Source organism: Pollachius pollachius, assembly GCF_949987615.1.
Source record: "Pollachius pollachius genome assembly, chromosome: 7".
Taxonomy (NCBI): Eukaryota; Metazoa; Chordata; class Actinopteri; order Gadiformes; family Gadidae; genus Pollachius; species Pollachius pollachius.
In genome coordinates this window covers 26,913,343-26,940,469 of record NC_136940.1, presented here as the reverse complement: position 1 = coordinate 26,940,469, position 27,127 = coordinate 26,913,343, and the positions used below count along the sequence as shown (strand labels likewise).

Genomic DNA, 27,127 nt, shown 5'->3' with positions numbered 1-27,127 from the left:
CGGGTGAGGGGGAGGGAGGGAGAGAGGGGGAGGGAGGGAGGGAGAGGGCGGGAGAGAGGGAGAGGGGGAGGGAGGGAGAGAGAGGGGGAGAGAGAGAGAGAGAGAGGGGGGGGGGGGGGGGAGGGGGAGGGAGGGAGGGAGAGGGCGGGGTCCCAGAGGGGTCTTCAGTGAAGACCGGCTTATATTATTGGGGCGGGGGTGGGTTGCCCAAAGCAACAGGACGCTTTTGCATATTGCATTCATTATTTTCCGTGCTGTGTATATACATATAGTTTTCTTTCTCACTTTTGTCAAATGCCAACATTTAATACACATTTAGGTTACTGGTTATTCTAGTTGAACTTGTACCTTTAAGTCATAACTGGTAACGGTAACTTTGAGTTTCTCAACTCGATTTTCTTTAGTCAACCTTGTCGTTTTTTTTTAGCTCACTTAGTTTAAAAGATCTGTGGTTTAAGCCTTACTCAAATGTATAAGTGAAGAAGTACCTGTCATGGCTTTGTGTCATTTAAACTTAGAGCTGGATTGCTTTACGAATCTTAAATGAAGGCCTTTTTATATATTTTTTTTATACACTGCTGATTAAACAATAAGTGGATGCACATGACTTGGTCATTAAAATACATCAGTGCCAGTTCTAGTAACTTTGTTTTAATGCCACACACAACCTTGCTTATGTGCTCCTGCTTATTGAATGTTTTACTATGATTTGACTTATTCACTTATTGCAGTTTACTGAAGATCTTTTTTTCTTTTGAGTGTTTTTAAAAGTCAGGCATTGGCATAGATAACCTTTTGGCAGCAAACATAGGTTGAGAATACGTACCACATTTGTAACATTTCTAAACTAATAAACCATGTCAACCAGAATCATGTTTCAAGCCCCTTTCATCACTGCAGACGATGTACATTCTCTGTTCCTCCTCAGGGATCCTTTTGGTTCATTTACTTTATAGAAGGCTCCGGCTTTGGGGTTTCATACTGTGGCCAGAGAAGCCCTTTGAGACAAAGTGTGAAATGGTAAGCGCTTATATCTTAATCCATACTCCAAGAGGGATATGTTGGGAGAGGCTTAAGTCTCCTTTGGTTCTCTGATGACTAATCACGGCCTCTCCTTGTTACCACTGCCTGCTCCCAGGGAACCACGGCCCTAAGCACAGCCTTTATATTCCTCCTGTCTTTATCCGGAACAGCTTATGTTCAGACGTGGAGCAGTAGTGACAGCAGCAGGATCGGAGAGGCGGAAGTCCTGACCAACTCGGGCCGGTCAGGTGGGCAGCATGTGCCTGACTTCACGGTGCTTATCTGGGCCGGTCCGTCGGGGTTAAAGACCTATTAGTTGACTTCTTGACAAATTAGCCTCCCATGTGCTTGGTTATCCGACTTGTGGATCTCAGCAGAGCCACAAAGACACAGGCTAAACCAGGATAGAGCGTGTCTGCAACTGCCCATAATGCCCTAACTCTTTAGTATTTATTGTAAAGGTATTGAGTTCTATATGACACATTCTACTTTAAGAGGGGAAAAGGAAAACAAAACATTAATTACAATAATCTGGTGCACTTAAAATTAATAGATTGTATGCTTTAATTAAAAACCTTGGTATATATAAAAATAAAATAAAACTTTAATTAGGAATATGTGGCAAAACAACAGCTAACCCTTTGTATTGTTGGGCACATAATCACCCTGTAACTCACCGCTCCCCTGTAGCAGTGATTCTAACGAGGAGCTACAGAATAGGGCCTTGAATATTGAATGAGCTGTCTGACGTCAGCGGCCGTACAGTCGGACAGGCTCTAGAATGTCCCAGAGAGGAGCGGCGGTGCCTGCCGGTCTCTAATTGCCTTGTGATCACAGGGAACGACATGCTCAGCAGGTGGAAAACCTCCTCCCATTGGCTGGCAGCCTGTCTGGGTAACGGGCCTAAGTCTGCTGGGTTGTATCCCCCGACTGAGTCACCGCTAAACTACGGCCGATAGCAATCAAAGGACAATCCCGAGGTCGGCCTAGCTCAGGAGGTAGAGCACTTGTCTTGTAACCAAAAGGTTGCTAGTTCGATCCCCAGCTCCTCCTAGCTGAGCGTTGATGTGTCCCTGAGCAAGACACTTAACCCTGACTGCTCCTGACGAGCTGGCTGTCGCCCTGCATGGTCGACTCCGCCGTCGGTGTGTCGATGTGTGTATTAACCCATGTAAGTCGCTTTGGATAAAAGCATCTGCTAAATGCCCTAATTGTAATTGTAATGAACATGGCCACTCATTAACTTTTCTGGCAAGAAATTAGTTTCTTTGAAAGTGACCACTTTGTCCACCCATCATGGATAACCTGTCCATAATGGTGACCAACAAACCCAAAGTCAGTCACAGAAACAAACATAGAACAAAACCTGATGGCTTACGAAATCTTTTAAAATAATATTTTTAGGCAAAAAAATAATTATAACTCCATGCTGATGCTTCATGTAAATCAATTTCAAGTAAATGGATGTTTTTGTTTCAAGGCTGCCAACTGCTCGATGTGGCTTAGACTTCCTGGTTGTGGTCCAATCAGGGCCATGAAGTGTTGGTGAGGCTTTGATTGACGGCAGCGACGCAGCACTCCAGAGTGGCTTTGAGCTCCGTCAGCTGAGCCCCGCCCACCTTCAGCCTCTCCCTGAGAACACACACATCACCGCTTACATCACGAGTTACATCACTGAACAGAGAGGGAATGGCGTGAAGGAGCAGAGGACCTCACTGTCCCTTATTTCACTGTCCATAGCTGAGGGAGAGCAGGAAGTGGCACTGGAAGCAACTAGAAGATCTATACCTGACGCTGCTTCCACACTGTCCTTGTATGATTTAACACATACAGCTCGTTTAAGATATGACAACAGACCAGTGGTGAGAACGACAATGAGCAACAACACCGACCGGACTCATGAGAAAACATTAACCAAATGTTCTGTGAAACCCCTCGCACACAATGCTCACACAACTGAGACAAAACGCACTGTGTTCACAGCCTCCAGTGGAAGGCATCTCTCTCTCTCTCTCTCTCTCTCTCTCTAAAGTTCTCAGAAACAAACACAAAAGTCTTCCCCCTACACACTCAATCAGTGCACACGGCTGCACAGACGCACACGCCTCCCTCCTCACAGGCTGTGTCTCCTTGGCAACCGGCGCCTGGCAGCGGAGACGGCGGCCTGGCTCCGCCTCTCTGCTCCCACTGAACGTTACGCAACCAGCAGAAGAAACCCAGTGGGAGGAAGGAGAGAGCCCCAAGCCTACTCCCCCCACGAGAGAGCCCCTCATCTACTGCTTTACCTTAAGACTCCCCTTAAGAGGGCTGAGCCTGGAGGGGGGAGCCATGGTCAGGGTGAGCCTGGGGGGGGGAGCCTGGGTCAGGGTGAGCCTGGGGGGGGGAGCCTGGGTCAGGGTGAGCCTGGAGGGGGGAGCCATGGTCAGGGTGAGCCTGGGGGGGAGCCTGGGGTAGAGCACGGTGGGGAGTGTCGGACGCTAGAATAATGTGAAGCAGCTTCCCCACGAGGTGACAGACGATCGTCCACAATGGATCGATTATTGGGCCACACGATGCAGCTGGATGACACAACAGCCTCTTCCTGTGTCTCACTGGACCGAGCTGCACAGCTCTGAGAGAGATCCCCCCGGAGAACCAGACACCTCGACCACACTTCATATCTGGGGAAGGCGGTACAGGCGTGATCCACACCCCAGGAGGAGAGTGGACGACCCAGAGGTACAGGGTGTGAGCTATTGGCCTGCAGCTGATTGGCCTACAGTAAGGCTCTCTCTAAGCTTGTCAAAGCATGTTTAACAGGCATTCTTAAGAACCCCAAATTATTGGTTTATTATTGGTTTTCTGGCGGGAGGTTGTTTAAAGTCTAACACGACCACATCGGGTTTTTGTTTGATTTGCAAAGATATTAAACATAAAGAAACACTATAATAGTCTTCAACAATGCAGGGGCCATTGACAGAGCGTTTCATGGCTTCTGTGTGGATCCTCGTTGGATATGAACAGAGCTGTTGAACAAGTGATTTCTAAAGGGGTCCTCAAGGGTCATGCAGCACACATCTCCCCTCTTTATATCCTAACAGAGCTAGTCTAGAGCATCTTTATTATCCACACCGGGCTTAGAAAGCATCAACAACCCAACGTGAGAACCCAATGGAGGGAGCAGATGGAGCAACCTTTAAAGAAGGAAGGTCGCTCCGTTTGTCATGTGACCCTCGTTGCTCCACAAGCAGCTCTGAGCGGAACGCCGGTTAATGACAGCAAGCTGTGGGGGCGTCTGAACCAGACCAGGGGGGAGACAACTATATTTAACACCTAACAACATACCACACCACATAAGAAACGTTATTCTCATTGAAACTTGCAGGGGAGACAAATAAGGGGAATTTAGAACAATGGAAAATGGAGCCCAGTTGTAGATATGCTATTAATGATTAGTTTGATTAGTTTAGTATAAAACGCACCCTTGTCTTATGTAACTATTCATATAAGGTGTACTTCCTCAACTTCAGTAGTCAAGCCTTTTAATTATAACATAGAGCCTTAAACATTGCAAGTTTATGATTGAACCCAGGATATGACAAAAGGTTACAAGGTTATGCATCATTTACATAATTAGCATTTGTTGCCATGACACAAAGTTAATTCTAAATTGAAGTAGCGCGCAATGGGAACATGTGGTGATCCGCTGGCACCGAGACGGAAACAGAGTCTGGTGAGGTGAAACCTTCCTTCTTACTGTTACTGATTGGACACAGAGGGGGTCTACTGGCCGCCCGGTCCTGGGTGAGTTCGGGCTGGTCTTTACTGGACAACCACTTCTCTAACTCCCTGAGAGAACATCAAGTTGTGCGGAGCGACGGTAGAGTAGCAGACGTCTCACTAGTGTCTGCCGAGGTCTTATATAAAGCACCACATCTTGCCAGCACAGTTAAGAGCAGGAATTAAATATTCAAAACAGCAGAGGATGCTCTCCCACATGGCGCATCGTGGCAGAGGGGGACACGGCTGAAATATTTACAGCCTTGAGTTAAAGTCAGCACAACAAAACCTTTTCCTCACATGCAGCTCAGATAAAGGCTCCCTGGATCCCCGAACGGCAAGGCGACAGACGCTTTCATACGCAGTTAAAACAGACTCATATTATACCATAAAGGGTTAGTCAAATATCAGCACTAACCCTAATATCAATGAATCTCACTTATAACTAAATAAACACATATCTTTATGCATATTTATAGGTTCCATTTGCATTGAGAGTGTGTCTACGGCGACGGGGTTGAGAGCTGCAGATGAATCATGTCTAATCCAAGGGCCCTGTTGCCATGGCAGCGGTCATTAAGACAGAGGGCCATATAGCTGCATATAGAGGGCTATGTATAAACCTCTCTGTAGCTCTACCTACCAGCTCTTAAAGATATCCCTACAGACTCAAATCATCAAATTAATCTTTTTTTTGTTACTCTATTTATTATACTAGTACGTAAGGAGTTGCTTGTGCTAGTGTACACCCGTACTAACAGATACCTCAGGGTCTGTTCCAGCATGTGATCTACCTACCGGGATGCTTCGACCAATCCCTCAGGACAGGGGAGTTATGGGGAGAAGTCTTAGGGCGGGACAACCAATTGTATAACAAGATAAAACAGATCTTTCTTATTCATTTCTGCACATAGCATATCAGAGAGACACATGCACACACCCACACACACAGACACGCACACACAAAGCCCAGCAAGGGCGCACACATTGATGGATCGTGCATTATAGAACAGTCGTCTAAATGGAGAGACCTGATTCCAAAGAGCCTCCCGCTCTGGCGGACTCAAGCTGACCCCTCAGATCGCAGTGACCATCACGAGCCTTCGGTCGGATCAGACTGAATCACCCAGCGAGCACCCAGCCTTTGGGCAGATCAGACAATCACCCAGCGAGCACCGAAGCTATGGGGTCGGATCAGACTGAATCACCCAGCGAGCACCCAGCCTTTGGGTCAGATCAGACTGAATCACCCAGCGAGCACCGAGGCTATGGGGTCAGATCAGACTGAATCACCCAGCGAGCACCCAGCCTTTGGGCAGATCAGACAATCACCCAGCGAGCACCGAAGCTATGGGGTCGGATCAGACTGAATCATCCAGCGAGCACCCAGCCTTTGGGCAGATCAGACTGAATCACCCAGCGAGCACCCAGCCTTTGAGTCAGATCAGACTGAATCACCCAGCGAGCACCCAGCCTTTGGGTCAGATCAGACTGAATCACCCAGCGAGCACCCAGCCTTTGGGTCAGATCAGACTGAATCACCCAGCGAGCACCGAAGCTATGGGGTCAGATCAGACTGAATCACCCAGCGAGCACCCAGCCTTTGGGCAGATCAGACTGAATCACCCAGCGAGCACCGAAGCTATGGGGTCAGATCAGACTGAATCACCCAGCGAGCACCCAGCCTTTGGGTCAGATCAGACTGAATCACCCAGCGACAGGAAAATTAAACCGTCAATAACGACCCTTTCAGTGGGAAAACAAAGAGAGAATTGCCATAAAAATAGAACCACTAACAGATCTTATGAGTCTAGTCAACAAGTCTTTGTGTCGTACCACCATCACATGAGGCGTCTTCATGGGATCTGATCTCACTCTCTAGCAGAACATCAACGGGTTCAGTTCTATTAGGGGCTACCCGCTATCACACACACAACAACTGCCCTAATCACAGTGTTCCAGATGAAACAGTGAAGAGCTCACTGGCTCTTTAAGAACATTCAGAACAATAAATAAACAAAGATAAAGCTTTGACACAATCACCTGACTCCGATGTTTAACTAAGTAAGGTTGCGGTAGATAGCGAACACTGTTTAACTTTAAAGAGCACTTCCAACCACCCTGGGGCAGAACAGAGGCCAGACGACGGCCCCTCGCCTTGACTCATGGGACCTTTAAGCCCAGGCTTGAACACGGTGGTTGAGTTGATGGCCGTGCATAGGGTCCATTCTGAAGATACATAGCTAACCAGAATCGGTTTCCTCAACCCATGACCGGCGCCTCTACAGAGGTCACCTCCCAGCCCATTTAGGACCACACTGCTCTGCAGTCACAGCTGAATGTACTCTACACCCATACAGTTAATGGTTACTGGAAGCTAGAAGAAACGGTACAACATGTCCCTAGAGGGCCCTGTGTACCTGAGGGCCCCTAGAGGGCCCCTAGAGGGCCCCTAGAGGGCCCCATGTACCTAAGGGGTCCCTTGGGTCCAGCAGGGTGTGGTTGTGTTTCTGTCGTGTGCTGCTCACCTGTACTCTGGCTGAGAGAAACACTGGACCAGGTCCCGGGTGTCGAGGTGGGCCGTGATGCTCACGATCTGAAACACACACACACACACACACCAGTATGTTATCAAGATGGACGACCCTTTGTTGGAGTGGACAGCCGGGTGGGAGGGAGCGTGTGGTGATCACCTGGTGGTTAAGGGGTTATGTCTGTGGTCAAAGCGCCACATGAATCACTGGTCTATAGTATTAGGGTTCAGCGTTAGTGGGGCTGACCTGGCTCGCATGGATGAAGCTCAGGAGGGCCTGACTCTCCTCCATCCCCATCTCTGAGGACAGCACCCTGGGGAGACAACAGCAGCTTTACCCACAGGACAGATTTACAGACAGATTGAGACAGAGACAGAGACAGAGAGAGAGAGAGACAGAGGGAGAGTGTGAAAGAAAGAATGCATCTGGCTGTCTTCCAGGCGATGCATTTCTTGAATACACACACTCAACACACTCAAAAGGTATTCATTGCATTCTTTGGGATTGAACACTCCGCATAGCCACTATAATCAAGTGTGACATCCAGTGTCACCAGACGAGAATCTCATTTCACTAAGCCTAACCCGTGTTAACCCTCACATGGTTGTCTCTCCCCTGCGCTGACGCAACCTCTCCTCCCCCCCACGGACAGAACAAGTCTCTGCAGAGTGCGGCTGCCTTCGTCCCGTAAGACGAGCGCAGGAATGTGCTCCGGTGGTGGGTGAGTGTCTGCCCGCCGCCCCGCCGTACGCCGCCCACACGCTCGTGGCCGTGGCTTTGCACTCCAGTCCACCTGGCGTCCACCTGGCCTCCACCTGGCGTCCCGAACCACACCTGTGAGTCAGTACCCTGTGGGTCGTTGGGTCGGTACCCTGTGGGTCAGTGCCCTGTGGGTCGTTGGGTCGGTACCCTGTGGGTCGGTGCCCTGTGGGTCGTTGGGTCGGTACCCTGTGGGTCGGTACCCTGTTGGTCGGTGCCCTGTGGGTCGTTGGGTCGGTACCCTGTGGGTCGGTGCCCTGTGGGTCGTTGGGTCGGTACCCTGTGGGTCGGTACCCTGTTGGTCGGTGCCCTGTGGGTCGTTGGGTCGGTACCCTGTGAGTCAGTACCCTGTGGGTCGTTGGGTCGGTACCCTGTGGGTCGGTACCCTGTGGGTCGGTGCCCTGTGGGTCGTTGGGTCGGTACCCTGTGAGTCAGTACCCTGTAGGTACACGTTTCCCGGTAGAGAAGGGGTGGGGATAGAGTCTTGAGTCCTGTGTGTTCCTGGAAGGAGATAAGGAACAAGTGCTGTGTTCCAGGGAAAGTCAGCCACCACAAGGTCGACCAGATTGCAGATTGAGACAGGAGCTTTAAGGTTGAGCGCACACATACACACACGCACACACACACACAACGCCTGTGTGTGTGTGTGTGGTGAGCCATGGACTGGGGAATTCTTTCTCTTGAAAGTAGGTGGACAGACAGAGAGCTGGGTGAAGTGAGAATACCGAAAGGTGATGAGGCTGAGAGAGAGAGAGAGAGAGAGCGTGAAATAGAGAGAGAGAGAGCGTGAAAGAGAGAGAGAGAGAGCGTGAAAGAGAGAGAGAGAGCGTGAAAGAGAGAGAGAGAGAGAGCGTGAAAGAGAGAGAGAGAGAGTGTGAAAGAGAGAGAGAGAGTGTGAAAGAGCGAGAGCGTGCAAGAGAGAGAGCGTGAGAGAGCGTGAGACAGACAGACAGACAGACAGACAGAACCCCTCTAAAGGTTCTCTCCTGCTGGGGGACCATCATGGTACCTGCTGAATGCGCTGAGCAGCTGAGTCACCATGGGGAGCAGTTTGTGCAGACAGGCCGTGGCGTCCTGGGGCGGGGGGGCCCCCAGGGTGCTCTGCAGGGTCCCGGGGTCGAAGCGCAGCGCTGCGAACAGGTCCGAGCTGGGGGGCCGCAACACGGGGACACAAGAGGCTTTAAGACCTTTGCAACAATGCTATTTGACTTTTACTTTTCGTTTCACCAGGTCCAAGTTGAGGGGGACATGAAGCTCTGGTTGGGACTAGAGCCCACCCCTGGTTGTGACCTTCGTGGTTGTGCTTGGCTTGATATTCAGCCACAGGTTGGGGTGTCAGTGCTATAGTCTCGTACGTGGATATCCCGGGCGTCAAGCACCACCCTCAGCTATTCCCTAATCCCTTTGTCAATATTTAAGGTTGGGTCAAAGCGGCCGGACCAGTGTGCACAGCTGAGACCAAACCCCAGCATTACCTCCGTCAGCTCACCTTATCTGGCACAGGTTGGCCCAGAGGTTCATTACCTCCGTCAGCTCACCTTATCTGGCACAGGTTGGCCCAGAGGTTCTCGAACACAGCCCACACCTCCTGGGGAGAGACCTGGGGGGGCGGGGCCTGCTTCTCCTCTGACATCATAGCATCGTCTACCAATGGTTCAGCTGGAACAGGCTCAGGCTGCACGTACGCACACACACACACACACACACACACACACACACACACACACACACACACACACACACACACACACACACACACACACACACACACACACACACACACACAGCATGTTGTGACAACAGAGTGGTTGTAACATGAACTTGCTGGGTGAATCTAGTGGTCAGAACAATGGCCGTTCAGAGTTGGGCCCCGGCTCTGGACACAATGTACAGACGAGGCTGGGAACACTCTCCATCAGAATGAATGAATGTGGAAATGTACAGCAGCACTTTCATTAAAGGGGAAGAACTGTGAGCTTCTGCAAAGAGTGTTCAAGCGTTAGTGTTCGAGTAGCAACACCGGCTACCATTTGATAGAAACGACATGATCACAGATCCCATAGAAAAGAACACTAGCGGTAATAACATGTATTATGGGATCAGGCCGCCCTGCTCATGGCAGTACCCCGGGGGGGGGTGTGGGGGTGGGGGTGTGTGTGTGTGTGTGTGTGTGTGTGTGTGTGTGTGTGTGTGTGTGTGTGTGTGTGTGTGTGTGTGTGTGTGTGTGTGTGTGTGTGTGTGTGTGTGTGTGTGTGGGGGGGGGGGTCCCATCAGACCTCAGGGGGCGTGTCCTCGGCCTCCAGCTGGCGCCGGATGGCCTCCAGCGCGGCGGCGGCGGCGGGCAGCCGGCCCTCGTAGCTCGCCTTCCCGAACCCGTCCAGCAGCTCAGCTGCCTGACGCAACGCCCCCCCCACAGAGGCCTGATCCACGGGGCTACCTGGGGGGACCGGCACGCACACAGAGACACACACACACAGAGACACACACACACACACACACCTTATCCAGAAAGTCAATGTGCCTCTTCTGATAGGAGGCAGTCAGAACTAGCTGCCAAGCCTCCGTATTGTGTATGTGGGTCACTCTTTTATTTATTTTATTTATTATATATATACATACATACATACATACATACATACATACATACATATAAATATATATATATATATATACACACACATATGAATAGTGACACACACACACACACATAGATTTAGTTTAGAGAGAAACAAAGAGACAGCCACATGCCCGCCCACACACAGTGTGGTACTTTTCCACTCATGGATTTGTCCTCGGCACCAAGCACTGTTTATTCCCCCTTCATTCTCCCTGGCACTGAGCCAAGGTACGTGTCAAAAAAACAACAACTCTCCGTTCCTCAGTGCCAGGGCCCCGACTCCCTCTCCCACCGGGCCGACTCAAACCGGATGGTTTGAGTCGGCCCGGTGGGAGGGGAGGGAGGGAAGCTCCACTCCTCTCCCTCCTGCACCCTAGATCCACTGCTCTCACTCTGGTCCCAGTGTCTCTCCCTCCCTCCCCCGGGTCCCAGTGTCTCTCTCCCTCCCTCCCCCTGGTCCCAGTGTCTCTCCCTCCCTCCCCCTGGTCCCAGTGTCTCTCCCTCCCTCCCCCGGGTCCCAGTGTCTCTCTCCCTCCCTCCCCCTGGTCCCAGTGTCTCTCCCTCCCTCCCCCTGGTCCCAGTGTCTCTCCCTCCCTCCCCCTGGTCCCAGTATCTCTCCCTCCCTCCCCCTGGTCCCAGTGTCTCCCTCCCTCCCTCCCTCCCCCTGGTTCCAGTGTCTCCTGTTTAAGCCTGTGACCCTGTTTCTTAATCTGGTTCTGTGGATCACTGGGACTACTAGCAGCAGAGTGAGTCAGCACCACCAGCTCATTGTCATGCCTAGAAAGTAATGCAATAGCACATTGCTCTATACAGCACACACACACACACACACACTGATCTTTGACCTTATGTGCTCCTCCTCCATACCTGGGCTGAAGAAGTCACAGAGATGAACCAGAGTTTGGAGGAGATTCCGTGGGACAATGTTCCCAAACACGGCCATCCAGTGTTTCCTCATGCAGCGCAGCGCGTCTGGGACGTCCCAGGGCGGCTTCACGTAAACAATCTGAGTATAGAGAAGCACACACACAGAGCAGGACTAAGAAACAACGGGGTCTTTTCCACAAACTGCATCCAAAAATAAATATGGGTTTATATCATGAAGCAGGGCTGATAACAACCAAGCCTTTCTTTCATTAACTTTGGTTTTGGTCTGTGTTGCATGTTTTAATGAGGTCGGACTACAAAGGCAGGCGGCGAAGGCGAGTGCGTCCTACGTCCTCCCAGAGGTCCTCGAAGGCGGCCTTCATCTCCACCTCCAGGATGTGCGGCAGCACCTCCTTCAGGCAGGCCTCCAGCTGCACCACGCACACGCTGAGCCTCCTCCCGGGGGCCCACGCTCCGTCCCCGCCGCCCAGCCGAGGAAGGGCTTCTCCTGGAAACCACCGGGGTCAGACTGGCAGCCCCAGATACAGCGGCGGGTGTGGTATGCCCTGCCCCTCCTTCAGACCCATCCTGCTATGTAAGGTAACGTACCGGTGGACGGTGTCTCCCCCCCCCGGGGGGCCGAGCAGCCCAGGCGGTCGCGGGCCGGCGGGGGGTCCGGGTGCGCGAGGAGCCGGGTGTGGTCATGGACCCTCCCGCTCTCCTCCTCCAGGTCGGCCTTGCAGAGCGCCCGCACCCCGCTCAGAAGGGCCTTGCTGCACAGGTTCTTATCGTTGCTGTGGGGGGGGGGGGGGGGGGGGGGGGGGGGGGTGAGCTAGGCTACTGGACCTGGACTGATGGGAGTCAATGAGACACCACTAGGTGGAGAATAGAAGGCGGACAGAAGACCTGCTAGGTGCTACATGCTATTTAATTACAAACACAGAATCGATTAGAGGGGGCGATACAATGGTCAACCGTGTGATTCGGTGTTCTTGCTCTGTCTAGGAGATTGTTTATGTATTCAACCTCTCAGTCTGAATGTCTGTCTGTCCGTCCTGGTCGGTCTCAGACAAACATTTTTCTCGAATCCCAACCGGAGCAATCCGGCTGAAACCAACACATGCATGGTCACAGGCAGTGTCTGCAGAAACGACATGCTCACACATTGATACACACACAAAGAGTGCGGTAGTGAGGAGAGGCATTATGTAGGTAAGATGTGGGAGGAGGGGGAGGGGAAACGCACGTGCACAAGATGAGGGCGCCCTCTGGGTGCAGAATCTGGTACTGCAGGCAGCACTGCAGGATTCTGTCATCATTGTTCTCGGCATTCAGACGACCTGGGGACAAGGAAGGAAGGAAGGAAGGAAGGAAGGAAGGAAGGAAGGAAGGAGAGAGAGAGAGAGAGAGAGAGAGACATTTATAGAGAGACAGAAAGAAAGAACAAGTGTGAAAAGAGAGAAAGACAGACCGACTATTCAATGTGGTAGGCAGCTAAACGATGTATTCTACGTTGTGAGACTCTTAATGCTTTCAGATCAGCTGGATGGATTCATGCGATGAGACATTATGAGTGGTCTGACACCAGGCCGACTTGTCCTTGGGCGCCATACTTTGGTGGAACGATAAAGTTATCGTTAGTGCCCCCTGGTGGAGACTCGTGGAACAATAAACAGGCCTCTGTTTTATTGTTATATTTTCTATTTCAGGGAAAATGCCTGGAAATAATATTTAAGATAGTATTGCATATAACACAAAAATTTAACTGAAGTTCATGAGGGCACTCAGGAAAATGTCCGCCGATGCATTTACACCAGGGCGTATCGACCTAGTCTATATTTTCTATTTTGGATATTATTCCAATATTTATTACTAAAACCAAGTTAGGCTCACTTTAACCTTCCCCATAGTCGCCGTGCGGTCACTGTGCGAGCCGGCTCAGGTCGAGGATGATGGCATGGCGGCCGTTGCACTGATGTTTCCTCAATATGACCACCGCCTTCACCATACCACAGTGACCACTGCATCTGACAGCCTCTCGGTCAGGGGGTCAGGAGGGACTCACGGTTTCCCTCGGAGGCCTGCTGCATGGACTGGCCCCAGAGGCGAGGCTCCTGCCTCTTCAGGCAGCTGTAGATGAAGTGGACGGCAGGGGTGGCCAGGTGGGCCACGGAGCCCTTCGGCACCTTGTTGTTCTTCAGGGAGTCCAGCTCCTGAAGCACCACCCAGGGAATGAGGACCGAGGCGAAGCCCATGGCTAGAAGAGGAGGAGAGGAGTAGGGGGAGAGGGGGAGAGGGGGAGAGGGGTGGGGAGGGGGAGAGGGGAGGAGAGGAGGAGAGGGGGGGAGGAGAGGAGGAGAGGGGGAGAGGGGAGGAGAGGGGGAGAGGGGAGGAGAGGAGAGAAGGAGAGGGGTGGGGAGGAGAGGGGGAGAGGGGGAGAGGGGAGGAGAGGAGAGGGGGAGAGGAGAGGAGGAGAGGGGGAGAGGAGGAGAGGGGGAGAGGGGAGGAGAGGAGAGGGGGAGAGGGGAGAGGGGAGGAGAGGAGAGGAGGAGAGGGGAGGAGAGGGGGAGAGGGGAGGAGAGGAGAGGGGGAGAGGGGAGGAGGAGAGGGGGAGAGGGGGGGAGGAGAGGAGAGGAGAGGAGGAGAGGGGGAGAGGGGAGGAGAGGGGGAGAGGGGAGGAGAGGGGGAGAGGGGGGGAGGAAAGGAGGAGAGGGGGAGAGGGGAGGAGAGGAGAGAAGGAGAGGGGGAGAGGGAGAGGGGTGGGGAGGAGAGGGGGAGAGGGGTGGGGAGGAGAGGGGGAGAGGGGGAGAGGGGGGAGGGGTGGGGAGGAGAGGGGGAGAGGGGGAGAGGGGGGGAGGGGTGGGGAGGAGAGGGGGAGAGGGGGGAGAGGGGTGGGGAGGAGAGGAGAGGAGAGTTTTCATTTTCACAACAAAAAAAATAAAAAGACAGCCAATACCATCCAGTAACATGCCATCCAGTAACATGCCATCCAGTAACATGCCATCCAGTAACATGCCATCCAGTAACATGCCATCCAGTTACATGCCATCCATTGACATGCCATTCATTTTTGTGTAACAATAAATGATATTTTTATTTCATTGATTTAGAAATCAGCATTGTACCTCCAAGGCCATGGGATATGATCTTCTTGACATATTCCAGGTGACTGAGAAGGATGTTGGTGTCCAAAACCAATATCAACTCATATTCTGGCAAGACACAAACAGACAAAAGCTTGTATTTCACGTCCACATTTCCAGCCCGTCATATCTTTTTTTTTTTAGAATAATAAAACCAATATTATTAACCAATTTTAAAATGAATGAAAACTTTCTATAAGTGTACTAACAATTTATTTTTGTAAATAAATAAAAACTCTTCCAGTACTTTCTTTTCAGTATAGCATATAATATATTCACACAAATATATATAAATATAGCAAACAAAACAAATAAAGCTAGGGTTATCTTCACTGACTCACTGAACTGGGGGTGTTCTCCCTGGTCGTGAGCGTCTGTGTCCATCCGGGTGAGTTCTCCATAGCTCTGCACCACGTTGACCTCCAGCCTCCTCTCAACGCGGGCCTGGTGCAGGGCCTCCACCACCGGCATCTGAACACCACACACATCAGTAAGGCCAGTAGCATCTCATTATATAGGAACATATCATCAGGATAACACAAAGTCATTCTGTTCATAATACCAATCCACAGAAACCTACTTCAAAAATAAAATCTTTCAAAAATTACACAATAACTTGGCTTAACCTACTATATAGGTATATAACAACTAGAATGATGAGTTAATATTATATGCTCTCTCTCTTGCTATACTACTATAGAGACTAAAAACTATGAAATAAGACCAACTGAATGGGTTCCAAACGAGACACATTATGATGTCATAGGTCCTATTGGCTATCACATCAAAATGTCATAGTAACAAGGATTTCAATCATGTGATCTGTAGTTCTACAAACAACTTCAAGCCCGCCCTCTTGACATATCTTGTCAATTTAACAATTTTACTAATAGAATTATACACCAACAAAGCAACCATTAGTTATTATTCTTAATATAATGTGGAAGGAGCCCCAAGTCGGTGGCTTGGAATGTGTGAAACTCTCCTTCAGTTATAATAATATATAATAGTCGTGAATCTGTAGCACTACCTCATAATCATTGTCGTCAGTAGTGATGCCTGCTCCTTCTTCCTGTGAATTCTGTAAGACATTGAAAGATAAGTATGTTGATGGGCATCAAAATCCTTCCCCCTTCCCATATATTATCCACAGATCACAACACCATCAACGCAATAAGGAAGAACATGCAGAAGACCAACACCACCACTACCTATGTAGACAATTCAATCCAAAACACAAAGGAGCATACCAGTTTGTCTGATGGTGGCACCACCTCGATGCGGGGCCAAATCGGTTGGTGTGACTCTGTTGAACTTCCATCGATTCCACTCTGAGGTGAAATGAACGGATCAACCGCAGTGCTGTGGACACTTTGGACGGGTCCAGATCCTTCAGGGTTCAACCCATTAGAGCCTTTCAGACCAGCGAGCGCCGAACCCCTCCTGCTGCTCGTGGTTTGTGTCGATACGCGACCCTCCTCATTATGAACTCTGGTATTATTTACACCGTCTTTTAAACACAAAGTGGTCTTCTTTGGTATCTTAAACCTCACAGCTGGGCGCTGTGGGGTGAGAGGGCCCCCTGCTCCCTGAACACAGGGGGGCCCCGGGGCCACATGGGGTCCGGCCGGGGTCCATGCAGGCCGCTTGGGCCTTGGATGTGAGGTAGCCTGTGTTTTGGAGGAGGACGATTGCTCTGTGGTCAAATGAGGTGGAGCCCTGACAGAGGACTTGGCTCTCGGGGGCTCTCCTCTTTGGTCATTGTGTGGCTTGTTGAGGGGCTTCCAACCCCCTCTCACCGTCGACTCCTTCCCCGAGGAGGAGGTGATCCTGCTCGGTTTTGTCGTTGTCACAGTAGCAGTGTCTGCTTTTCTCTTGCAGGCTTTCTCTGGGACCAGAGACGTGTTTGATGACGGAGGCTTGTGCTTATGTTCAGCAGGATGTATGGACCTGCTGGAGCCCTTCTGGGATGACGGTATACGTGGTCCATGTTGGGCTGTCCTCTCTGTTGTTGGACGGAGAGTGTCTTTAGGGTGGATGCTCCGTGGGTGGTGGCGTCCTGAACCCTCGGTTGGACGCCCCAGGGTGCTCCACGAGGGATCCCCTTTAGTCTGTGTTGAGGACGGTTTTTCCCTGGAGGGAATTTCAACCTTTTGAGTTCTTTTACATCCAACATCAATTTCCACCGGTATCTGCTCTGAAACGTTTTTTTTGGGCAGTTTGTAAACAGCCTTTTTGAAGAGACGGTGGCTTTTGGAATCATCTTTATTCGATGGAAGAGGATGCTCCTTCTGCTGTTGGCTAAAATTAAAGGAAGAAACATCAACTGAATTAATCTCAAAGAGGGAGAGGGAGTAACACAAAATATAAGAAATTAAACAAATGGAAAAAACAACAGACAACCTTTTTAACTGATGACATACCTATCAGGGACGTCGCTAGACACTTTTCTCTTTGAAGTATCTTTGGTTAGGAAATGGCCTCCTGCAACCTTTGGAAGTAACGACAGATACGATTTTAGAAGCCAGCCTGAGGCAGTAGGATGATAACTGGAGGAAGGGATCTACTGTTTCATACCTTCTCTTCCTCGCCACCTGAGGATGAACACTTTTTCTTTCTGGGCTTACTTTTGGACATTTCCCACGTTCCTAGCGGACAACAATGTTCCAATTGACAATGCTCATATCGCGAAGTTTACTTTGTCGAAGAAGTTATCCAAGTAGAATTATATAGCTAAATGGAAGGGAGATATAGCAACTATGGTGTATATATATTACAGTAAGATTGTAGTTGTATTCACGCACATCGTGTTGAAGTCAGTAACCGTTTATTATCTTGCATATTAGACGACAACGAAAACTTCAAACTTAGCCACGGTCCCCTCCAGGACGCTGTTCTGGACACATTAACCCTATTAACCCTAACCACGGTAATGTAAGAATAATAAGAGCTAGCGCAACTTTTAGCTCCCTTCCATAAATATGTGTACGTCGCAAACATCCGGTCATGTGAGCGGAAGTGGCTCAGCCGTACAGCTGGGATTTGTAGTTCTAGGTTCTCTGTCAGTTAAAGTAACGTTTCGTCAAATCTCACATTGGGCTGATTATAACGAATTTATTATTAAGGCACCTACATTTCTGTATTTTATCAAATGCGTTGGGAAGATTTGTAAAGATAAAGACAAAAAACAAAACAAAAAAAAATACGGCAATGTGTGTTTTATTATTACTGCGCAACGTATCAAATAGTATGCAATTGCCCAATCATGTATGTACCAAATGTTGCTTGATTTAAATTGTGTGATCAAATGAATAGGAGATAAGTATATATAATCCTTTACGCTTTCGATTTGCGTATTTTACGGCCACAGCAGCCACCATAAAAGAATATGCAGTCAGGCGCCCCGCTGAGTCCGTAATGGCGGAGCTCGACGAGAGAGACGCTGTCCAGCTTCATCAGGAGGACGTCGATATAAAAGGTAGGAAAACGGCATCCATTTGTATTTAAGACGTGAAGTACGCAACAAGAGATAGTCGCTCAATAGTTTTTACGTGCATCATTCAAACGAGGTCGTTTCGTTGCTATGGATATGAGTTTATAACTGCTGAAGAAGGTGTGGGCCTCACCACGGAGCTCCGCTATGGGACCCAGTAGTAAAAATAACACTCAAATAAGGAAATGAGAGATTAGACTTGCGTTGCAACCATGAATTACATATAGTCACTAGCTCACTCTCTGTTGACCGTTTATAATGTAAAGATTAAAAAAAACGACGTGGACGTGTTCATTTCTGTAACCCACAACACGGCCTCGTCACGGAGCTCCGCGGCAGGACCGCGAAGGCGCACAGTTCTCGCAGTCCTGTGATGTCCTCTGGTCTTCAGCAGAAACGCTCCATATGATGCCCCAAATGGGCAATGTCTCTCAAATGACTGTTATTGAAACCCAATATTATCATGTAGTATCGTTTGAGTGTTGTTCAACTCAAATACATCTCGTCAGTGTTAAAACCTATGGTCAAAGCACAGCAACTAAAACTGTTGGAAAAAACGAAATAGACCGAGGTTCAACACCATGATGTAATAACCTTTGACTTAATCTAAATGCAAGGTGTCGCGAAGATCCACGATACCAATGATCTACAAGCGGTGAAGAATGAGGCGCATACAGAGGGCGATGCCAAGCCATCTACCACAATAGGTAAATGTACACTAAACTGGCGCAACTCAAATGCAATGAAGACTTAAAGTCCTCCGAATGAGTTTTCAACTTTAGTTGTCTCTATACCCCAGCTTCACTTTTTAGCCTGAATATAATAATAATTGAACATGACATAATAATTATCGTTATTTTGCGGTTGGTTTAGAGATGACGCCAATCGGACAGAATTTCCATTGTTGTGGTTTCTTCCTTGCAGAGAGACACATCTCCATCCAGTCCCAGCTAGAGGTCCTTGAGAAGCTGGTAGATCTGAACGGTGGTACGTTGTTTCGTTTCGGGAGGACCAAAGAAAAGACACCCAAAACATTGGACTGCACACAAACACGGTATCTCTGTTTGTTCACGTTGGTTTATCTGTCCCCTACAGCGGGACGCAAATCCTGTCCTCTGTGCCCTGAGGAGAAGTTCAAGGCCTGCTACAGCCACAAGCTGCGGCGCCACCTCCACAACCTGCACTGGAAGGTCTACGTGGAGTTTGAGGGTGTGCAGACTAGACTGGCATCTGTAACCTCTCAGCATCCCCCTCTAACCCAATACTACTACTACTAGTAGTATAACCTTTTAGTTTATTTTACTTTTTGGCTCCAAGGGACTCGTGCCAACATCATTTGGAGCTTGCTCCAGTGTTGAGGAGAAGGCTGCAGCTGTGATCCGCTCTAACAGACTGCAGTCTACGTCCTTTGGGGCGATAGCAACCCTTTAATGGAGGTCCTCCAAATGTGCTGTTATTTCTACTGACTCAGATTATATTCTATCATTATGGAAAGGATCGCTACAGAGAAAAGCAACGATTTGATTGATCACATTCTGTTTGTTATTGTTTTCTCCCAAGTCTGACTCAAGCTGAAGTCTCGAGATTGTAATGAGCAAATGGAAATCTCTTGCAACGATGCAACAACGAGATTTAAGAGTGAGACTTCCCCTTGAGTGAGACTTGGTTGGACACAATATCAAACAGATCAAGCGAAAGGTTAAGAAACTAGTTTTATAATGATAGAATATAATCTGAACCTGTCAGTAGACAAACAGCACTTTAAGTGGACCATTGAGGGGTTACTATCGGCCCAAAGCACATCAGACTGCAGCGGATTACAGCTACAGCGTTCCCCTCAATACTGGACCAGTCTCAGAAACTGTCTGCATGAGGTCCCTTGGACCCAAGAGCATCAGGAGATAGGGTCTAGGTTGTCACTAAAAGTACCTGATGAATTGAAATAAATTAAAGTCTGGGAACTCATTTTCTATCATTTGGAGATTCTGCAGTTAAGGAACATTTGAAAAAAAGTCACTACGGTTTACGATGCAACGTAATGTTTATTTCTGACCCTGGACCTGTGACCTCTGACCTGTACCCCTCACCAGGTCAACGGATGTGCATCTGCCACCTGCCCTGCAGGAACCTGAAGCCCAGCCCAGGTGGAGACCAGGTAACAAATCACAGTACAGCATATATCACAACCACTCTGAAAGGATGTGGGTCACCTTCAAGGCTTCGGCTATAGTTCACAGTGACTGATAATCGCATGGCAATATGTTTTGTTAACCACTGCAAACGGTCTGAGGTTTAACATTGTGTCTTATTATTCTCAGAACCACGTTATGAGATGTCAAGCTTTCAGCAGACTCTTGGTTAAATGGGAGCTTGCTTGATGAAATCTTCCAAACACTTAAACGGGTGTTGGGACTTATCTGGCATCATGTGACCAATCACATTTAGGGATACAATATTCATGCCTGGCTCATCCCACCTAGTGACAAAAAAGAAAACGACCCATTCGAGCAAAAGTAATATCCAAGCGAGGAGAAAACACTATGAGAGCACGAAAGCAAAAACTATTAGTGTGTAACGGGGCGTCAGATTAAATATTCCACCTAAATATGCCACCTATTCCACCATTTTAAGCACGTTAGTTTTGTTTGACAAAGTTGTTACTCAAGGATGCCTAAAGGTGGGCTTTATGTGTATTGGGGATCAAACTCAGAACCCTGTAACCACTGACTGGACTATCTGGGGACATGCTTTATTTGACATCGACTCCCTAATTGTATATGCCTCATCCCAATTGTTTGTGTTGTTGTTGTAATCTCCCTCCAGACGTCAGGGAGGCATGTGGCTCACTACCATTGTGCGGTTTGCTCCAGCACCATCGCGCGCAAGACCGACATGATCAGCCATCTCAAGCGCCACGTCAACAAGGGAGAGACGGAGGCCAGCTACTCAGGAAACTGGGAGATGCTGTGCGATGAACCGGGTATAGCGGACAAGGCGCTATTTTGTGATGAAAATAATGTTTCTGCACCATTCAGTTAACTTGATACACTTTGTCAATGAGTTGGACAGTAGATAATCTGTCCAACTCATGTGAGATGGTTTCTGCTAACCATCTCACATGAGAGGGTAGACATAAACCTCGAAAGGAATTATTTGTACATTACAATATATCCAAGGTGTATAAAAATAGTCCAAAATGCTCCAACCAGCAGGCAGAAGACAGCAACATGTTGATGATTTTAATCCGTGCCCTCTGTGATCAGCTCCATCCGGTCAGGCCTATGAGATCATGAAGGAGCTTGGAACCAATGTCCAGCTCCTCCCGAACCACACCACCCCACAGAAGTCTGACACCTACTTCAACCGCAAGATGAAGAGCAACAGGTCAGTGCTGCTGTGCTCATCCAGCTAAACAACAATACTGTATTGTAGCACCCACATTTTGGTCAAAGGTTTGTGTGTAGAATTGAGTGGCATCCAGCAGAACTGACTAATTATTGTATAATCCTATGAAATGTTGTGTGATTGTTACCTAAGAAAAACACAATATCTATGTACCGTATAAGTACCTGCTGGCCCCTTACAGGCCAGTACAGGCCTGTAAGGGGCAAAGAGTTATTCAGTTGGTTACTGCTAGGTAACCTTACTGCTAGGTGCCACTGAATCTGAAACATCCTGCATTGGTTTTTTTGTAAGAATATGACACATTTTGCAGGCAGCTGGTGTTCTGTGCGCTTGCAGTTCTTGCAGAGGAGAGGAATCCAGTGGAGTGCCTGGATGCTTTTGGGGCAACAGGTTGGACATTCACGTTGATCTTGTTTCTGTTATTGTCTCACCTCTTCCCAGGCATTCTCGCCAGAATGCTTGGAATGGAAGGCGGGACTTCCGAGCTGAGTTGGTTTTGGTAACATGGGTTTAGTGGAGAGGGCGAGAGAGGGGGAGGGACTTCCGGTAGAGGGATTTCCATCTACATATATATTTTGGATATTGCTTTGTCAAATTCTTCATAAAAAAACTCTATTCTGCCTGTCTGTGTTGTTCTGTCATGATTCTCACTTCCCGTCTGGGCCTGTTAACTGGCGTGCACAGCTCATAGGAAGTAAGAGGACGGTTTTCTGAGTTAGCCGGAACAACCATGGAAACCATGAGCTTCTTCCAGCCTACGTAGGAACTCCATGCTGAGGTGTTCTCTCTCCCTGTCTCCCAGGGATCATGGGCCTTCAGTGGGCCAAGCACCTCCGCGCCGCGGTCAGAGTGACCATCTCGGACATCAGCGAGACCTGCGTGAAGATGATCCGGGAGAACTGCCAGCTGAACAGCATCCGGGTGGGCGGGGCCTCTCCGGGCGCCGCGGGGCCCGAGGAGCTGGCGGCCGGCGACGGGGACGCCATCGCCACGGTGGAGGTCGCCAAGATGGACGCCAACGTCATGATGCACCTGCGCTCCTTTGATTATATGTAGGTGTGGGCGCGGTCAGAGCGGTCGGGATAGTAGTAGACTAAACAGAATGCAGTACGAACCATATCGTATGTCCAAAGAAATACTATATATACCAAAAGTATGTGATTGGCATTTTATTGCAATCCTATATAGACACAACATGTATCGCCCTGCTTCAAGGATAAATACAACTTGTTGTTCGGTGTGTATAACAAGTCACCAATGACAGCTCAGCTTGTAAAATGTAAAACACCTTACGATGATGGTATGGCCGAGAGCAGCACAGATGTGTAGCAGGCAGTGTGTCGCTGTTTCAGATAAAGCCTGAGGACCCTTTGTGTACCTGCTGAATGATGGGACTCGATGAGGACGATGTAGTTGCTGACATTCCTCTTTTCCAACAACACAGGGCAGGACTAGCAGCCAGTATGAACACCTTGAGGATCTGATGTTAACAGATACTTTGTCGCCCCCCCCCCCCCCCCCCAATAGTCACCTGGACCCGTTCGGGACCACCGTGAACTACCTGGACGCGGCCTTCCGCAACGTGCGCAACATGGGCATCGTGTCGGTGACGTCCACGGATACGGGCTCGCTGTACTCCAAGAGCCCCAACGTCACGCTGCGCCACTACGGCTGCCACATCGTCCGCACCGAGTACTACCGGGAGCTGGCTGCGCGCATGGTGGTGGCCACCGTGGCCAGGTACCGCTGCTCCTGCACACGCTACATCGACCCCCCGGGACACGGGAGTCTCTTGAGGAGCACTAGGGGCAGCAGTGTTAACGTGGTGCTCTCCTCTCCTCCTCTCCCTCCTCCTCCTCCTCCTCCTCCTCCTCCTCCTCCTCTCCTCTCCTCCACCTCCTCCTCTCCTCCTCACCTCCTCCTCCTCCTCCTCCTCCTCCTCCTCTCCTCCTCCTCCTCCCCCTCTCCCTCCTCTTCCTCCTCACCTCCTCCTCCTCCTGCAGGGCGGCGGCCCGCTGTAACAAGGGCATGGAGGTGCTGCTGGCGGTGGCGCTGGAGCACTTTGTGCTGGTGGTGGTGCGGGTCCTCAGAGGCCCCACGCAGGCGGACGAGACGGCCAAGCGGCTGCGGCAGCTGGTCCACTGCCAGTGGTGTGAGGAGAGGGTGTTCCTGAAGAGGGGCAGCCTGGTGGACGGTCAGTGTGTTACTCATACAGACACAGACGGGGCAGCACCTCTGGCCTCAGACATTAGCCATGAGGGATAGGAAGGTGAATGTAAAGGGAACCCGGGCGTCGCATCTTGAATCAATCCTACACCACATCTTTTCACACCTAGTTACAAAGTTATCTGTCTATCTATCGTGGTTGGCAGCCCTTTAGTGTTTTGGACAGTTCTACGGAGGGGTTTACAGAGGGTATGTTTTACAGAGTGTTATGGTATAAACAGCACCTCAATTTTAAAATAAGTGGCAAACATGGTTTAATCAATTGAATTGAATGCTCTCCAAAGTGTTTGAGAAAGTAAAAATGTTTAATATAATTGTGTGTGTGTGTGGTTGTGTGTCTGTGTGTGTCTGTGTCTGTGTCTGTGTCTGTGTCTGTGGTTGTGTGTGTGGTGTGTGTGTGTGTGTGAATGTGTGTGTGTGTGGACCCTGTACTTCAGACAACAGCCAGCTGCCCTGCCACTGCCATGGGAGCATGCCCGGCAAGACGGCGGTGGAGCTGGGGCCGCTGTGGTAAAGGACCGGCCCTATGAGCTGTTAGGGTGCATCACCAGCGACCGGGCCGGGCACTGTAGCCTCTGGGACGGGGACGTTGATGAGCTCATTGTGCTGCGTGTGTCTAGGTCCGGGCCGCTGTTCAACACCGGCTTCCTGAGGAGAATGCTGTTTGCGGCCGTGCAGCACAGCATGGAGGACATCCAGGCTCTGGTGAAAACACTCATCTGTGAGTCCGACTGTACCACCCTCAAGTCTTTCGCCCACGGCCCCTCAGCGCTGACCAACCAAGGTGATAGGGCAGGCTTAGGTCTGCCTAGCCAGCAGTCTGTTCTCATCCATGTGCAGAAATAGACCAAAGCTATCAGGGTTTGCTTGAAGGTTTCCTTCCCTTTTCATTTCCAGTAGAATGTGGGGTGGTCATTAAAACCCTGGAGAGGGCGGAGGACTCCGGCACTGGAGACCAGCCAGGTGAGATCATTCTAAATTCTTCAAGGAGCAGTCCCATTCATGTCCTGTAGGGGGTGTGGGTTTACGCTGACAGTGTTCAGAGAAACATTCAAAGATAAGGTTTGTTTTTCTTTGGTGATAAGCTGAGATTTTTCGGCCAGACGCAAACGGTGTCGCCAACATTCCTAATTTTGCACATAGAAGTGGGTCAGAGGATCATTACCTCATTCGGCGGTAGACTTAGAGACATTTATTCAGAGGAAAATCTTGAGATTGCCAATCTAAGTAAGTTACTTTATTTGACTTGACATGAAATAAAAGACTTCCATTTGTTCATATCAATCAATTGAATTTCACCCCAGGGAAGAGGAAGACTGGGGAGGAGCCTGGTAGCATTGGGAAGAAGCTGAAGTCTGAGGCGTCTCTGGAGCATCCGGCGTTCTACTACAGCATCCACCGTCACAGCATCAAGGGCCTCAACATGCCCAAGTGAGTAGGGGCCCCAGGTCTGCCTGTAGGGTCAGGAGCCCAGGTGAGTAGGGGCCCCAGGTCTGCCTGTAGGGTCAGGAGCCCAGGTGAGTAGGGGCCCCAGGTCTGCCTGTAGGGTCAGGAGCCCAGGTGAGTAGGGGCCCCAGGTCTGCCTGTAGGGTCAGGAGCCCAGGTGAGTAGGGGCCCCAGGTCTGCCTGTAGGGTCAGGAGCCCAGGTGAGTAGGGGCCCCAGGTCTGCCTGTAGGGTCAGGAGCCCAGGTGAGTAGGGGCCCCAGGTCTGCCTGTAGGGTCAGGAGCCCAGGTGAGTAGGGGCCCCAGGTCTGCCTGTAGGGTCAGGAGCCCAGGTGAGTAGGGGCCCCCAGGTCTGCCTGTAGGGTCAGGAGCCCAGGTGAGTAGGGGCCCCAGGTCTGCCTGTAGGGTCAGGAGCCCAGGTGAGTAGGGGCCCCAGGTCTGCCTGTAGGGTCAGGAGCCCAGGTGAGTAGGGGCCCCAGGTCTGCCTGTAGGGTCAGGAGCCCAGGTGAGTAGGGGCCCCAGGTCTGCCTGTAGGGTCAGGAGCCATCAAAGTTACTGCTGAGAAAGAGGTCCCCTGGGGCCACCGTGTAGAGCCCGGCCAGTCCCACCTGGGGGGCGTGGTCTGGGGGGCGTGGTCTGGGGGGTCCGCTCCACAAATATAGCCTCGAGTACCGAGGGGTATTTAACATACACAAAGGGACCCTCGTTTTAAAGTAGGACTTATTGCTAGAAATGTCATTAATGTTCCGCTATGTTCACTCAAGTGAAGTGTGATGAAGTATCGTTGCTTTACAGACGCTCGCCTGCTCTTCAACACTACTGCAGTGGTCTGGGCGGGGCGTGGTTCAAACTGGCTAATGAGGCTTTGGTTTAAAATCATTCACCCATAATGAGAGGCTTGATTGTTTTGTAGTGAATCAAAAAGAAAGGCCCAGCGTTGTTCTCCTGGTCCCTGCAGGCTGAACAAGTTCCTCCAGTACCTGACGGAGGCGGGCTTCAGGGTGAGCCGGACGCACTTCGACCCCACCGGGGTGCGCACCGACGCCACGCTGGAGCAGTTCAAGGCGGTGCTCACCAAGTACAGCGTGCCCTCGTACGCCGGTAACGCCTCCGCTGGCCACCAGGGCGGCCCGGCCACCGAGAACCCAGCCTGAGGCAAAGAGCCCCTGGGGGCCTCCTCTCTGCTCCTCTCTGAGGGGGGGCCTCCTCTCCTCTCCTCTCTGCTCCTCTCTGAGGGGGGACCTCCTCTCCTCTCCTCTCTGCTCCTCTCTGAGGGGGGGCCTCCTCTCCTCTCCTCTCTGCTCCTCTCTGACGGGGGGCCTCCTCTCCTCTCCTCTCCTCTCTGAGGGGGGGCCTTCTCTCCTCTCCTCTCTGCTCCTCTCTGATGGGGGGCCTCCTCTCCTCTCCTCTCCTCTCTGAGGGGGGGCCTTCTCTCCTCTCCTCTCTGCTCCTCTCTGAGGGGGAGAGGGGGGCTCCTCTCTGGGGCCGTTGGGGTCTCTGTTGGATCCCTGCTGGTTCACAGTGGGGTCAGGACTGCACTGATGTCATAATGTAGACATGTGGGTTTCTTTTTGTTTTTTTATTGAATGTACTTTTGCAAAAAAAATAGATAAGATGTTCGGGGCTTTTAACAGAAGTGTGAATTATTTAAAAAAAAAAAGAGGCTGAACCACAGACAGGATGGAGTTTGGACTAGTCAGCTTATAATTTAATTGACCTGTCTCTGTTTGATCTACTCTTTGCCAGAAAAACAATAATAAACATTTATATGGAAATCCTGGTTTCTTCAGAATGTGAAATATGTAATTCCAGGTTCTGTCTTCGGAGAATAACACAAGCCTGAACTTGTTCCATGACT

The 27,127-nt window shown here is 50.2% G+C and overlaps 2 protein-coding genes across 5 annotated transcripts in view; one reads left to right on the top strand and one right to left on the bottom strand.

Moving 5' to 3' along the window:
- The window catches only part of swt1 (SWT1 RNA endoribonuclease homolog), a 32,204-nt gene extending 14,505 nt beyond the window's left edge, over nucleotides 1-17,699 (bottom strand). For 2 of the 3 annotated variants that reach the window (XM_079740552.1, XM_079740553.1), the window contains exons 1-16: nucleotides 17,280-17,699; nucleotides 17,126-17,193; nucleotides 15,953-17,003; nucleotides 15,733-15,783; nucleotides 15,044-15,173; nucleotides 14,685-14,771; nucleotides 13,625-13,816; nucleotides 12,806-12,899; nucleotides 12,169-12,353; nucleotides 11,910-12,067; nucleotides 11,560-11,698; nucleotides 10,352-10,512; nucleotides 9,614-9,750; nucleotides 9,085-9,222; nucleotides 7,563-7,629; nucleotides 7,311-7,378 (exon numbers count right to left, since the gene is read on the bottom strand). In XM_079740552.1, the coding sequence (XP_079596678.1) occupies nucleotides 7,311-7,378; nucleotides 7,563-7,629; nucleotides 9,085-9,222; nucleotides 9,614-9,750; nucleotides 10,352-10,512; nucleotides 11,560-11,698; nucleotides 11,910-12,067; nucleotides 12,169-12,353; nucleotides 12,806-12,899; nucleotides 13,625-13,816; nucleotides 14,685-14,771; nucleotides 15,044-15,173; nucleotides 15,733-15,783; nucleotides 15,953-17,003; nucleotides 17,126-17,193; nucleotides 17,280-17,339 (2,786 nt within the window). In that variant the 5' untranslated portion in view covers nucleotides 17,340-17,699. Of the gene's footprint in view, nucleotides 1-135; nucleotides 2,656-7,310; nucleotides 7,379-7,562; nucleotides 7,630-9,084; nucleotides 9,223-9,613; nucleotides 9,751-10,351; nucleotides 10,513-11,559; nucleotides 11,699-11,909; nucleotides 12,068-12,168; nucleotides 12,354-12,805; nucleotides 12,900-13,624; nucleotides 13,817-14,684; nucleotides 14,772-15,043; nucleotides 15,174-15,732; nucleotides 15,784-15,952; nucleotides 17,004-17,125; nucleotides 17,194-17,279 lie in introns of those variants that run through there. The other variant, XM_079740554.1, reaches the window with a different exon arrangement.
- Nucleotides 17,700-18,116: 417 nt separating this feature from the next.
- trmt1l (tRNA methyltransferase 1-like) lies at nucleotides 18,117-27,007 on the top strand (the record flags this gene model as incomplete). 2 transcript variants are annotated; one of them, XM_079739381.1, is made up of 16 exons in its annotated part: nucleotides 18,117-18,180; nucleotides 18,813-18,902; nucleotides 19,120-19,182; nucleotides 19,291-19,404; nucleotides 20,286-20,350; nucleotides 21,019-21,175; nucleotides 21,459-21,579; nucleotides 21,911-21,990; nucleotides 22,403-22,652; nucleotides 23,128-23,340; nucleotides 23,604-23,794; nucleotides 24,264-24,336; nucleotides 24,447-24,610; nucleotides 24,724-24,789; nucleotides 25,131-25,257; nucleotides 26,228-27,007. In XM_079739381.1, 16 exons carry the CDS (start codon nucleotides 18,120-18,122, stop codon nucleotides 26,421-26,423), a joined length of 2,031 nt encoding a protein of 676 aa, XP_079595507.1. In that variant the 3' UTR covers nucleotides 26,424-27,007. The 2 variants fall into 2 exon arrangements, with proteins under 2 accessions (XP_079595507.1, XP_079595506.1); XM_079739380.1 differs by having other exon boundaries at nucleotides 18,120-18,180; nucleotides 24,727-24,789.
- Nucleotides 27,008-27,127: the final 120 nt, after the last annotated feature.